The following is a 13,172-nucleotide window of genomic DNA, read 5'->3' as shown; positions in this document are numbered from 1 at the left end:
TTATACCCAGCATATTCCCTCTTCTGTTAACAGTGTGTAAGTACTTCACCCTTCCAAATACCACAATAGTTGTAGAAATCAACTTTATTAACTCAATCACCAATAATTTACAACCCAAGGAACAATCCATGAAGCTGAGCTTGGTGCTGCTCCTCCAGGTTTCCTCTGCTCCTCCAAGCCCATGATTGGGTTTTAACGGAGGTGCTTCATAACGAGAGGAGAGACCTCTGGCCCAACCAAATGGCTTTTTAAGTCACCTACCCTCCTTTTGGACCAGCTGCTCAGTCTGACCAAAAGCTGGGAGAGCTCAATAACAAGCAGAACTATTCCAATAAATAATTCAAGTTACCATCTTCTCCAAAATCAAGTGTGTCCGCAATTTACCTGCTTGCAGGAAATGACTTTAAAATTGATCACATCAGATGGCAGGAAGGAACCAGCCACCAACTGATAGAGCGTGTTCTGAGGATCATTTTGCTGTAGAAGGTAACTGCACACTGATCCAAAGGCTCAGGTGCTGCCCTTTTCAATCCCAGAACCTACAGTGGATAAAAGAAAACTATTTTGCCACCTCATGATGCAGCTTCAGGGCTGGCACTGGAATTATTATCCTGAGGGGAGGCACTGGCCCCACGGGGTGTCACTTCAATGATACGGGGTTTGTCAATGATGCGAGCCGTCTGGTTGCCCTTCTCCACAATGCCAATGATCCAGGCTTGGTGTCCTTCTCCATATTTGGGGGATTTGATCTCTGCGCAGAAGCGAGCAGCCTGCTCTCGGGGTAAACAGATCAGCAGCCCACCTGCCATGTAAGAGAGCAAGTTACAGGTCACTTACAGGTTTAAATTCCCTTCAACCCCACCTTCAGCTCCTGTAGTGCAGGCTATCGATCTTACCAGATGTCTCGGGGGATGTTCCTTGTAGTAGCCGTGACCGGTTGCCACACGCTTTGCTAATAGCAGCCATTTTGGCAAGGATAGGCAGATTGTGGATGACAAATGACACCTCACTGCGCTGCTGTTTGGCCAAATTCTGTGCATGACCCAGAATACCAAAGCCTGTAATATCTGTAGCAGCATGGGCATTGAAAGTATGCATCAAGCTGGCAGCTGAAAGACCAAGAGCATGAACACTTAAAAGCAGAAGTAATGGCAAAGTAGCAGTCACAATTGCTGCTAGCAATCTCCAAACAACCACTGTCTAGCCTATACCTAATACAGCAAGAACCAATCACTACTTCATCAGGAGGCAGCTTCTGAAGGGTAGTAGCAACATTATGTGTTCAGCAGGGATGCAGTAACCTTTGGCTTCTTCATTAATACCTGCCCATCACGGTATGGGGAAATCGGGTCCACTCAGGTCCTAGAGCCTCATGTCTAAGAGGATGGGAATCTTTTCAGCCCAAGGGCTGCACTCCTTTACAAGCCACTTTCCAGGGAAAACACTTTTTTGGAGTAATGCCATAACATATATCAGTGGAAAGATAATTTAATGAAGAATGTAATGCAATAACTTTTATGAAGGATTATTTATTACAACAGCAGTCATAAAGAAGAAACGTGAAACACAGAAAAAGTGAGAATATACAAAAATTCTCACCACGTCAGTTAATAGTTGGGTAACCTTTAGCTTTAATTATGGCCTTAAACACTTTCCTGTGGAGTGAACAAAGTTTTTTAGTTCTGCAGCTGTAATAATGTGAAACCAAGATTGAATTATTGCCTCCATTTATTGGGTTTTCTTGCTGGGTTGCTTCTGACTAACAAGTTTCTTTAGTTGGCGCCATAGATTTTCGACTGGGTTAAGGTCTGGGTTATGTAATATTTTTTTAAAAAAAATGAAATTTATTACTTTTTCAACATTTCCAACACAACACTACAAACAAAAAAAGAAAAGAGAAAAAACAATACAAATACAGATTGCAGCTGGAAATTCCCCTAGCCCAGCTCCTGTAAAGTAACCAATTTCAAAAGCTTCCACTAGGGGAAAACAGTTTCTATTTGTATTGGTCAGTATGTCCTCTTTTAAATACAGTTTCAATAATCCAAAGTTTCAATTTTCAGTTACTTTCCTCCCTTTTTTGAAAACAACCGGAGACAGTAGAAACAATGTATTCTCTTGTTTAGCTACCTGTCAATGAACGTTCCAAAAAACATCAATCCTGCTAGCAGCCCGTTTCCAGGGTCAGAGCGGCGGTATTTTAACTCTCTCCTACAGGCATATTCAGTCCACCACTTCCCCCCCTTCTCCTGTCTCCAAAGGGGGGGGGGGTGAGTTCTTTACCGATGGAAATTTAGTCTTTTACAAAAGGCTTTCCAAGACTTTAGCTTGCAGCCTCCTTGCTTCTGTTTATCTACAAAAGGGGGAGGCGGACTTCCTGTATTGAACCTCCCCGTTTCGATGCCAGATTAAACGTTTAAAAATCAATTCTTCCCAATTCAGCTCTACTCACGGGTAATTACTTTAGAGTCAAATTGTCCACAGGAAAAAGTCAGTGCTCTCCGACAACAGCTATGCGGCTTCGCTCCGTGGAAGAAGCAGACGATTCGAAGCACCGCGCCGCTCACCCCACATCGCTCCGGATCCCCGAAACCGGGTTTCCCCTCGAGTAGGGGAGGCGCAAAAGGTGCCCGCCAAATCCCACGTTCACAGGCTTCTCCCGCCTGTGATTTTTACGGGTCTCCGCCTTCGCTGTGGCGGTGCAGACCCAAATTCCCATGGGGCAAATTCCTCCTATCAGAGGAATTCCGCCATTGCTGGAGGCACCAACCCGGAATTCCAAGGTCTGGGTTATGTAATATTGGGTATTTACATTCCCATTAATAATGCAAATTATGCCTACACCTTTTGCTGTCATACAACCCCAGATCATAACACTTAACTGGGTGTTTCATGGTACTTGCAATGCAAGTAGAATGGAAATCTCTGATTCTTCTCATGTATTTCATGCCATTACTACCAAAAGCAAGGAGATTTGGGTCTCATCCCTCCAAATAGCACTGTCCCATTGTTCTGCTGTCCAGTTAACATGGGTTTTAGCCCAGTTTGATCTTTTCAACCTTTGTTTGAGATAACAATGGCTTTTTCCTTGGAATTCTAGCATTTAGACTGTATTCCTGCAGTCTGTGCCAAACAGTTCTTGCACTCAACTTCACATTACATTGCACCATGTCATCTTGTATACACCCAGATGATTTTATTCTGTCCCATATACACAGTCTCTCAATTCTTCCATTGTCACCTGCTGTTGTGCACCTTTTCCTGCCTATTCCAGTCTGATTTTGTAGTGACTGAGTCTCCTTATACCTCTTCAAAAATTTAGCAATGCCACCTTTGGTTAAGTTTCCACCAATTTTTCTTCTAATTTCTTCATAACTGTAGCCTTGTTCACTTAATAGTACTATTTTACTAAATGAAAGAACAAAAAAAACACACAAAACAAAACAACACAAAAACAACCAGCTTGATAACATCAATAGCTGAATCCTACTGTGACCTGATTGAATCATTGCCCAAACAAGTTGACACCTGATTGGCTCTCTAAACACTCATGCTCATTTGCTACATTCAAATGAAGGATAGCTACTGCATATCAACCTAAGCAAGCTGTGCTTCCTTTTTCTGGTTATTTGGCTATAACTTTTGACAGATAATTGAACAAACTTTGTTGCATTACATTCTTCATTAAATTATCTTTCCATTGATATATAATTTTATGGTATTACTAAAAAAAGAAGAAGTGGTGTTAGGAGCCATCAAACCTCGGAAATACACGTTTTCCAAAACGTTTCCACAATTTGGGCCACTAGTGTACATCCAGTTCTGTCAGCAAATTAAGTTATGGACTCAATTCCCCCTTTGTTTAAAAGTATCAAATTTTGAAGGGCACTAGGGCTGGGCAATATCTGGTTTTCAATATAACGATACAGCTAAACATTGCAATATACCAATACATCACAATTATCTGAAATAAGGTGGAGCTACGTAGAGGCGAACATGGTAACGACCTTGCAACTGCTACTAAGTTACGGGTCTAAATCACCACACACTAAATCATCACTTTCATCAGCAGGCAAGCCAAAATGCATACAAACAGGACTTGGGTTTTGGGCTTGAATATTCAGGCCTAGGACAATCCAAAATACAGTGGTGAATCAGAGTGAATACAAATAATCTGGGAAAATATTGGAACAACAACAAAATAATAATCTAAATTTGATGCATATAATTATATGAAAATTAACTCAATGATAGCATGCTTCAACCAAACCATTAAAGATTTCTGGAGAATATATTAATGTTCTATGCAGTTTTAGGGGCAAATTAAAAATTTACAATATTAAACTTGCATATGATTAACAATTCAATCTGTTTTCTATTAATTTAAGAGTAATTTATGTAATTTACTAGTGCCAAGTTGCATGAGTAAGCCCTCCTGAGTTCAGCTAAACTTGCTTCTACTTTCCTGGGAGTAAGCCCCATTGAATTTAGTAGAGCTTACTTCTGAGTAGACACACATTTGCTTGGACTCCTTACCAACAAGCACCCACCCTCCCTATCATTCTTGCCTCCCAACACTCAACCTCCCATTTCAGCACGAGGCAGCAACTGTTAAATCTTCCCCCTCTTCATTTCTTCCCATTGTGACACAGAAGGCCCCCCCCCCAAGCCCCCATCACACCATTCTCTCCCTTTTTGTCAAAGGGCAGGAGGAAGGGCAACGAGATAGCATCCTTTAAATAAATAAAAAAAGCCTTTTTCATATGAGGGAAGCTATTTAGGGTGAACCAACTATGTCTTACACAACAACTTTTTTTTGTTCTTACTTTCATGGGGGCGGGGGAGAAGGGGCTGCATCAAAACCTCAGACAGTAGTAAAGGGAGGGGAGAGAAAGGCATGCGCATGCACACGCACACACAGTGCAGAAGGGGAGAAGGGAATAGAGAGAGCCTTAACAGGGCAACTTGGTTTTTTGTTCTTTCTTTTACATGGGGAAATGTACTGCTCCCAGCCTCAGATGGGTAGTAAAGGCATAAAGAAAGGGAGAGAAAGGCTTTGCAGTGTGCGCACGCACACACACACACACACACACACTCACACACACACAGACAGAGTGGCAGAAGGGGAGACCAGCAGTAAAGGCATCAGAGGGGAGAGAGCCGCTTCAGGCACACATTGCACAGGGGAGTAAAGAAAGACTTAAATAACAGGGCAACCTTTTTTGTTCTTACTCTGAAGAAAACAACCCTGTTTGTTCTTTCACTGGGTAAGGAGAGGGGAAAGGGGGCTTCCAGCAAGAATCCCCAAGCCAGCTCAGACCAGCATCTCTGCAAACCACACCTACCAGCCTGTCACACTGGGTACTAGCCTACTTTAAGCAAGCAGAACCTAGTTTTTTAAGTTGCTGCTGCTGCTGCTGGTTTCCCAGCTACTTTCATAATCGTCACCTGCAGAGGCAGTGGAGCTGAGCTGGGGCTCGCTGCAGAATTGAAACATAGTGATAGCTGCTACGCCTGCTCTTGTGAGTTGCTTGCTGCTTCTGTAGGAGGCACTGGAAGCACTAAGAAGCACACGGGTTTTCTCAAATTCACGATGTTCGCCAGGTAACATTTTATGAACGTTATCGTGATGTGGACTTCCTAATCGATTTTGAACGATATATTGAAAAATCACCCAGGTCTAATCTGCACACATATCTGCAGACGGAATCTTAAATCACCTGAGCTTCATTACTTTCATCCCAATGGTAGCTTTCTGTGATGAGAAATACTAATCAACTGATATGTAAAAAAATAAAAATTATTCTTGTACATAAAACAAGACATTCCATATTTCAACACATTTTCTCCTTTAAAGATGAAAGTTAAAAGAATTCAGAAGGTCCTGGGACTCAAATGCCCCAAGAACTTGAGAAGTACATGGGCAGACTTTCAATATTTATTTCGAATATTTCTATCCCACCTTCTGCCTCAATATGAGGAACTCTAGGTGGACCATGTGTTTTCCAAAACAATCAAAAACCTTTGTGTTCTAGATGACATGTAGGAGGTCTCCAGTACAACTATAGGCACAGTATCCAGGTTTTTTAAAATAATAATAATTGCATTTGCTGCCACAGTGGTGTCAATGCTTTGCCTTATAAATGAAGAACAAGTCAAACCCCACCCCCCATACCTGTCCTGTTCAACATGGCCATACTGAACATGGCTTCCTGATATGCCAGTTCAACATCTTCTCTGGAGACCACCAGCTTAATTTTATTCCACCGTTCTGGCTGAAATGGAAAAGTAGTATGTTAAGAAATTGTTTTGAGGCTGCATTTCTCACTAACAAATTCAGGGGTCTCAAGTTAGTATAATGCAACATGTCTATAATAGCACCATCTCCTTGATCAGGAAGCCTCTTGACTTTGGAATGTGCTTAGGGAATCTACTCCTTGTATTGGGCCAGAGAGAGGCAGATGGAGGGTGCTGATTGCCCTGTTGTCCAGCAGCATCCCTGATCTAGCTGGCAGATGTAGTCTTGGGGATAATAAAATGATAATCTTGAGTGATTTCAAGATCCATGCGGAGGCTGCTATCAGGCCAGCTCGAAACTTTGTGGCCTCCATGACAACCATAGATCCCTCTCAGGTAGTTATCGGTCCAACACACCAGGTGTGGCACACCCCATGTGATCTTTGCCCCCAAGTGATATGAGGGATGGACTGAAGATAGAGGGAGTACAATGCATTCCCATGTCATGGTCAGACCATTATCAGGTTAAGTTTAGACTCACGGTGGCATTTCTCCCTGTAAGGGTGGTGGGCCAATTCAGGTAGCCTGTCCTCAAAGACTGATGAAATCAGGTTCCTGAATGCTCTGTGATTTTCCATGGACAAAGCTGGTGACCCTGTCAAAGTCCTGGTCTTGCTTTTGAAACAGGTGGTTTTTGTACATCCACACTGGCATTTTGTAGCCCAAGCAGCTCCTTGGTACTCTGAGGAGATCCGGATTATGAAACAAGCTGGACAAAGACTGAAGTGCAAGTGGTGCACGTCTCATTCTGAAGCTGACCAAACACTGGTAAAAACACACGATTGTGCCTACTATGTGGCAGTGTGAGCTGCAAAACAGGCTCTCTTTGCAGCTCACATTGTCTCCTCTGGTAGCTAGCCAGTGGAGTTATTTCAGATGGTCTGAAATCCCAGTGTGGAGACTCCCAGTCTGGAGAAGCATTCAAAGACCCCCTGTGACCAACTAGCTATGCACTTTGAGGATAAAGTCATTCAACTTTTGTGTGATATCGACTCTCCATTTGTTGAAAGTATCCAGTGCAGCTACGGAGGATGTTTTGTGGGATCACTTTCACCTTAAGCAAGGAGCTCATCTGGACAAGGTGCTGGGGCAAGGAATGCATCCAACCACATGCCCCTTGTTCCTCCTAGCTTATTAAAACTATGCATACAAGAGGATCCCCTGCAGATAGATAGAGGAATACAAATGGATGCGCAAGGTTTCCCAAAGATGAGCACTTACATTATCTAGCCACTGATGAGCATTTACAGCCACTTGAGTCCCCAGTGGTTTAGTCAGCACAAGAACATCCCCTGGAACAGCACTGTCTGGCCTAAAATCATAAGAAACAGGAGCTCACACTCAGACCTACTTGTTTATGTTTAGCAGTTATAGCCTGTCCATAACAGAGTTCTTAAAGAGTTCTTAGTGTGGTGTCTAAACCTGGGTCCAAAGTTTATCTCCCCAAGTCAGGAACAAGGGACAGCTTTCCGATAGATTGGGAGAGGGGGAACCTTCTTGTCCTAGCAGGCAAAATCTTTAGTTCCCTCTGCCCTACAGGCCAACTTTGAACGGTGTATGGTCCAGCCAACCTGTCAAAATTAGCCTGTGGGGATGGGAGGAGACAGTGACTAAGCAGAATTGAACTAAACTGATACTCAGGAGTTCAATTTTATTTTATTTTTTGTCACAGGATCTAGCTGCATCTCTTCCTGCAACACACACAATGACAAATGTGACATCAAGTGTGCAGCAAGTGGCCATAGTTTGGGGGGAAATGGCCTGGGAGACCAAATATGACCTCTGGTTCCCCATCCTTGCAGCCGACCATGGCAACCTTCAACCCTGTTAAGTCTGAAAGAGCTGAAAGAGACAACACCACCCAGCAATTCCACCAAGTCTCAGTAATATAATGCCAGGTCAGCTGCTGCCTCAACCATCAAATCATGGCTGAGGAAGCATTAATATGGTCCCAAAATAAACTTGCATACAGGCAGCTTACAAAGCCAGTACTGGTTATCTGAATCACAGACTGGATCATTTGTCTTCAGAGCATTATGTACATTACTATAGTCTCATCTTCCACATGACTTTATGATCACTGTGACAGCCAAAGCAGCAATATTGTTAGTCCTGGAATAGTTAAGAGGATTTGCCAGCCCCCAACCCTACTGTTTTTGCTCTAAAGTGGCATGGGCAATCCCTAGCTCAACTCTACCATTTCATTATTTGATTCAGTGATCCCAATGTCTAGCAAGCATCCTCTAAACCTTTCAGCTGTTAAGATTGCAACACAATTACCTCTCTTGTAAATACATCTATGGCATGCATTTTCAAATCAGGTCTCTCCCAATGAGATGCATTTACTCACATGATGAACTCATTGGGCTGGCATACAACTGTTGCAACTCCTCCAACAATAATCCAAGGATTCAGGACAGTCTGCCCACCAGTTACTGAGGTGCCACCATCTTCTGCTGCATCCCGAAAGCCCTTGATTATCAGTGGCATTATTTTCTCCCGCTCCTGGGTGAAGGATAAAATAAAGGATTCAGAAAATCAAGACTGATGTGGAAAGCTGGGTCAGGGATACTAAGGACTGTTTCCTACCTGTATGTTTCACAGAAAGGCAGGGTCTATAAAGCACTTACTCTGTGAAGTGTCATGCAATCACATTTCAAGCACCAAACAAAGCCATTGTTAAGGAAGCTAAATTATAGGTTTTTATGATGCCCAAGTTGACAAGCAAATATCTGCAAATGGCCAGCCATTGTTTGGTGTAATAAATGAGCCGACAAGTCACCATCTCTGGTGAACATCACAGAAAGAAGACTGCCAATGGAAAACCTAAATAAAGCATGGTTTGACCTTTTTGTCTGGAAGCCAAAATTATGGTATATGGTCAACACAAACTACAGTTTGACATGTCTGAACTAGGTTTCTGATCTTATTCCTTGCAAATAATCATTCACTTAAATCCTACTTTAACTGGCAGTGGCTCTCCTAAGTATCAGGCAGGGATAATACACATCACCTATTACCCAATTATTTGGCTGGGGCTGCCAGGGATTGAACCTTAGACCTCTGACAAGCAAGGCATGTGCTCTATAAATTATTTGCCTTAAAACGTTCAGCGGTATCTATTTCCAGGCTGTAGCCAGGCTGAAACAAACCAAAGCTCTGCAGGTGAAGCCAGACAAAGAAGTTCCTTTTCTGAAATCCACTTGTGCCATAATTACCTACCATAATTATGTCAAAAAAATTGTACATTAAAATATTCATTTTTCCTATTATTAAAGTAAAATGTATTTCTAGAGACAAAATTATCCATTATACTTCTCACCTCCTCAGTCATTTTCTGGCTTACACTCAGAAGCATAAGCATGTTGTCACATTCTGTGATGCCCATGGCGTAGAGGTCACTCAGCACGTTAGCACAGGCAATGCGGCCCTAGACCAGACACATGCAGCAAAAGATATAGAATGAGGAAGATGACACACAAGGCAACTGTCCTCATGAACTGTCTCACATCACAAATGTACCATGTTCCATTACAAACATGGCTAATTCTTTTTTATCCAGTCAAGCCTGCTCACCATCATATACGGGTCCTCCACTAGTGGATAAAAGAAGTCTGTGGTCTGTACAAGGGAGAGACCCCCATGCCTCAATGGGATCACACAGGAGTCCATTCCGATGCCTGTGGAGAGAAGGGACCCCAAGCACATCAGCACCTTTAGTATCCCCACCCCAAACACCTACTTGTTTTAGGTCAATGACCTCTGTGATCTCTGACCACTGGTCCTGTTAGCTAGGGATGATGGGAGTTGTAGTCCCAAAACAGCTGGAGGGTCAAGTTTGGCCATCACTGCTTTAGGTAGTCAGAACAGCCCTATCTTCAGCCCAGGTCTACAAATGCAGCCAAATGAGGAATAATGTCCTAGAGCCCAAAGATTGGGATAAACAACTACCTGACATTCAGAAGACATCTTAAGGCAGCCCTGTTCAGGGAAGTTTTTAATGTATGACATCTTAGTGTATTTTTGGTCTTTGTGGAAGCTGCCCAGAGTGGCTGGGGTACAAATAAATTATTATTATTATTACTACTACTACTACAGTAGTACCTTGGTTCTTGAACTTAATCTGTTCCGGAAGTCCATTCCAAAACCAAGGCGTGCTCTCCCATAGAAAGTAATGCAAAATGGATTAATCGGTTCCAGGCTGTTGAAAAACTGCCCCAATCAGCATGATCTTTCAAGATCTTTCTCTCTCTCTCTCTCTCAGGTCAAAGCAGCTTGGCTTCAGAGCGCTGCCAGGGGGCTTCTCCCCACTGCCCCAATCAGTGAAATCTCTCTAAAAATGGAAGCGCAACACTAAAATATTTCCAGAACTGGAACGCTCACTTCTGGGTTTGCAACGTTCGGGTTCTAAGTTGTTGAAGTAGGCTGTTCGAGAACCAAGGTACCACTGTAGAATGGACTTTTGTACAGAAGGAATTATACAGTACTTGTAATTGAATACTTAAGTGGTCTTAAGTGTTTAACGCAGTCTCCACATTATATTGTTGCAATCTTTGAAATAATTCTGCAAGACGTATCAGCGTTAATTACATGTGATTTTTTTGGAGTGGGGGAGGCAAATTCAGCTTAGAGCTTCTGGTGAAGGTTAGACTTTTAAAACTCCCCTACGTTAAGAAAACGACATATTCGAGTAGAAAAACAGAACAGGGGGGAGAGGTCTACGGAGGGCCAGAGCCTTTCTCCCGCATCAGCAAGCTACCCCGCTGCAGGATATGGGGCATTGATTTAAACGGAGAAAATCCGAAAAACGCCTCCCACCCCGCAACCTCCCCCTTCGGGGCTCGCCCGCCTCCTTCCGCGGTCTCCCCACCCGCTCGCGCGCCCAGCCTCACCGAGGGTCCGGGGGGCCCCGCCGACGGCAGCCGCCTCCCCGCCGCCCGCCTCTCCCGCGCGGGCCCCGCCGAGTCCCTCCAGGAGCCTGAGCAGCGTCTCCTGAGGGACTTTGCAGCCTCAGCCGCGCAGCTCCCCGTAGCTGGTGAGCCGCCAGCCCGGGCTGAGCCCCAGCGCCTCGGGCTCGAAGGGCCGGTAGCCCGGCGGGCCCGCGGGGCTGGGGGCGGCCGCCGCCGCCGCGGCCAGAGAAGGAAGGCCGGCCGAGGGGGAGCCTGCCAGCGCCGCCATGACGCCTTGCCGAGGGAGAGGGCGGCCGTTGGGCGGGCGGAGGAGAAAGGGCGGGAACGCCGGGCGGCCTCTCGGAGCTCTCGCGAGGGCCGCACTCCCGCGCAGGCGCCCCGCCGCTCTGCCCGCTGCTTCCGGCTCCGGCCGAATGAGGGGCGGGGCGGGCGGCGGGAGGGCGGGGCTGGAGCTGCTCCGCCTCGCTGGGCCGCCCGGACCCCGCGGCGCCAGAATCGGGCAGTCGGGTTCCAGGGCGGGCGGCGCTGCCCTCCGGGCCCTAGAAATGTGTCATTCGGCCAGCTCCGCATCTTGCAAAGCCCCCTCTCTCCTCGGGAGGCGCACCTGCCAGGTGGCACCGAGCGTGAGCCCAGCCGCCTCACCCCCCCCCGTATTGGAGGCGTCCAGTGCCCGAAAATTAAGACCCGGGTGGGGAGATGGCTGCTGTTCTCATGTCCTGGCACTGTGATAGGAATTTTGAGGTCTTAGATATATGGTGATGTTCATAACTGCACATACATAGATCAACACAGGAAGACCAACCTGGAACCATTTTGATTCCTAAACTGACCAAATCCTTTCTCTGCAAGGTTAAACTGGAAAAGCCTCCCCATTGTCTCTTTCCTCACAAATCCTGTCTCAAGGATATGTCTGTTTGAATAAGGTGTGAGCCTGTGACCTGGCCCAGGAAATAAGTATTTTACCACTACAAAAGAATGGCCAGGCTCCCCAGGAAATCCAATCAAGTAACCTGCTAGACAGGAGATAAACTGTGACAGGAGAAAAACATCATTTAAATTTCTGTGATGTAGGTGGGATGTATCTGAGGGGTGGTCTTAGGTTACACCCCTTCTGTGATGTATGCATAATGTTTCTGGGGGTGGTCTTGATCTAGAGTATGGGAATTTCAATAGTCTTTATAAGGCCTTGCACGCCATTTTTCTGGATCCTTCCTCTCTCCTGCGTGTGAGGGGAGTACCCTGTTGCAACAGATCAATAAAGATCAAGCTTACTAGCTGCTTTGCTTCTCAATATTCTCTGGTTGGCCTCTGTTATTTTCTCCTACCAATAGGGAACCTATGTAAGGACTCTATATGGGCTCTTGGATACCCCATAAGGGAAAAGGGCACATTTTTATTTACAACAGCACACATTGAGATGCTGGGTGTGAAAGGCTTTTGGTCTGTTCCAACAGGGCTCTTCTTTGTACATAAATTGCATAGCCACTGAGTAGCACATAAATAAGGGTAAGTTCTACCTCAGTGGCAGAGCATCTGCTCTGCATGAATAGGTGAAAAGTTTTAGGATAATACTGGTTGGCATCTGTCTGTCTCAGGAGACAGTGGAAGAGTGAACCTTTGGGGGCAAAGTCAGACTCTTGTAAGGTTGCAGCTCCTGTATTATTGTTGTTTAGTCTTTAGTCGTGTCCGACTCTTTGTGACCCCCTGGACCAGAGCACGCCAGGCACTCTTGTCTTCCACTGCCTCATGTTCATAGCTTCAAGAACACCGTCCAACCATCTTTCCCTCTGCCGTCCCCTTCTCCTTGTGCCCTCCATCTTTCCCAGCATCAGGGTCTTTTCCAGGGAGTCTTCTCTTCTCATGAGGTGGCCAAAGTATTGGAGCCTCAGCTTCAGGATCTGTCCTTCCAGTGAGCACTCAGGGCTGATTTCCTTCAGAATGGAGATGTTTGATCTTCTTGCAGTC

At 45.2% G+C, this 13,172-nt stretch overlaps 2 protein-coding genes and 2 long non-coding RNA genes across 4 annotated transcripts in view; 3 read left to right on the top strand and 1 right to left on the bottom strand.

The window, feature by feature from the left end:
* Positions 1-69: 69 nt before the first annotated feature.
* Positions 70-11,490, bottom strand: LOC308577318 (selenide, water dikinase 2-like). Its single transcript, XM_081177411.1, has 8 exons — positions 11,190-11,490; positions 9,874-9,977; positions 9,620-9,727; positions 8,648-8,802; positions 7,519-7,609; positions 6,176-6,275; positions 897-1,109; positions 70-802 (listed from the first exon to the last, which is right to left on the bottom strand). Exons 1-8 carry the CDS (start codon positions 11,473-11,475, stop codon positions 573-575), a joined length of 1,287 nt encoding a protein of 428 aa, XP_081033537.1. The 5' UTR covers positions 11,476-11,490; the 3' UTR covers positions 70-572.
* On the top strand, positions 1,314-4,362 carry LOC308577350. Its single transcript, XR_014003593.1, has 2 exons — positions 1,314-1,806; positions 2,784-4,362. It is a non-coding gene; the product is annotated as an uncharacterized lncRNA (long non-coding RNA).
* Positions 6,282-8,293, top strand: LOC308577353. Its single transcript, XR_014003600.1, has 2 exons — positions 6,282-7,065; positions 7,970-8,293. It is a non-coding gene; the product is annotated as an uncharacterized lncRNA (long non-coding RNA).
* Positions 11,491-12,623: 1,133 nt separating the features above from the next.
* The window catches only part of SHFL (shiftless antiviral inhibitor of ribosomal frameshifting), a 42,271-nt gene continuing 41,722 nt past the window's right edge, over positions 12,624-13,172 (top strand). The window contains exon 1 of the transcript XR_014003586.1: positions 12,624-12,713. The gene's annotated coding sequence lies outside the window, so the exon portion shown is untranslated. The remainder of the gene's footprint in view (positions 12,714-13,172) is intronic.

The sequence above is a fragment of the Podarcis bocagei genome (genome assembly GCF_964188305.1).
Source record: "Podarcis bocagei genome assembly, chromosome: 17".
In the NCBI taxonomy this organism is placed as follows: domain Eukaryota; kingdom Metazoa; phylum Chordata; class Lepidosauria; order Squamata; family Lacertidae; genus Podarcis; species Podarcis bocagei.
This window is presented reverse-complemented; position numbering and strand designations above follow the sequence as displayed.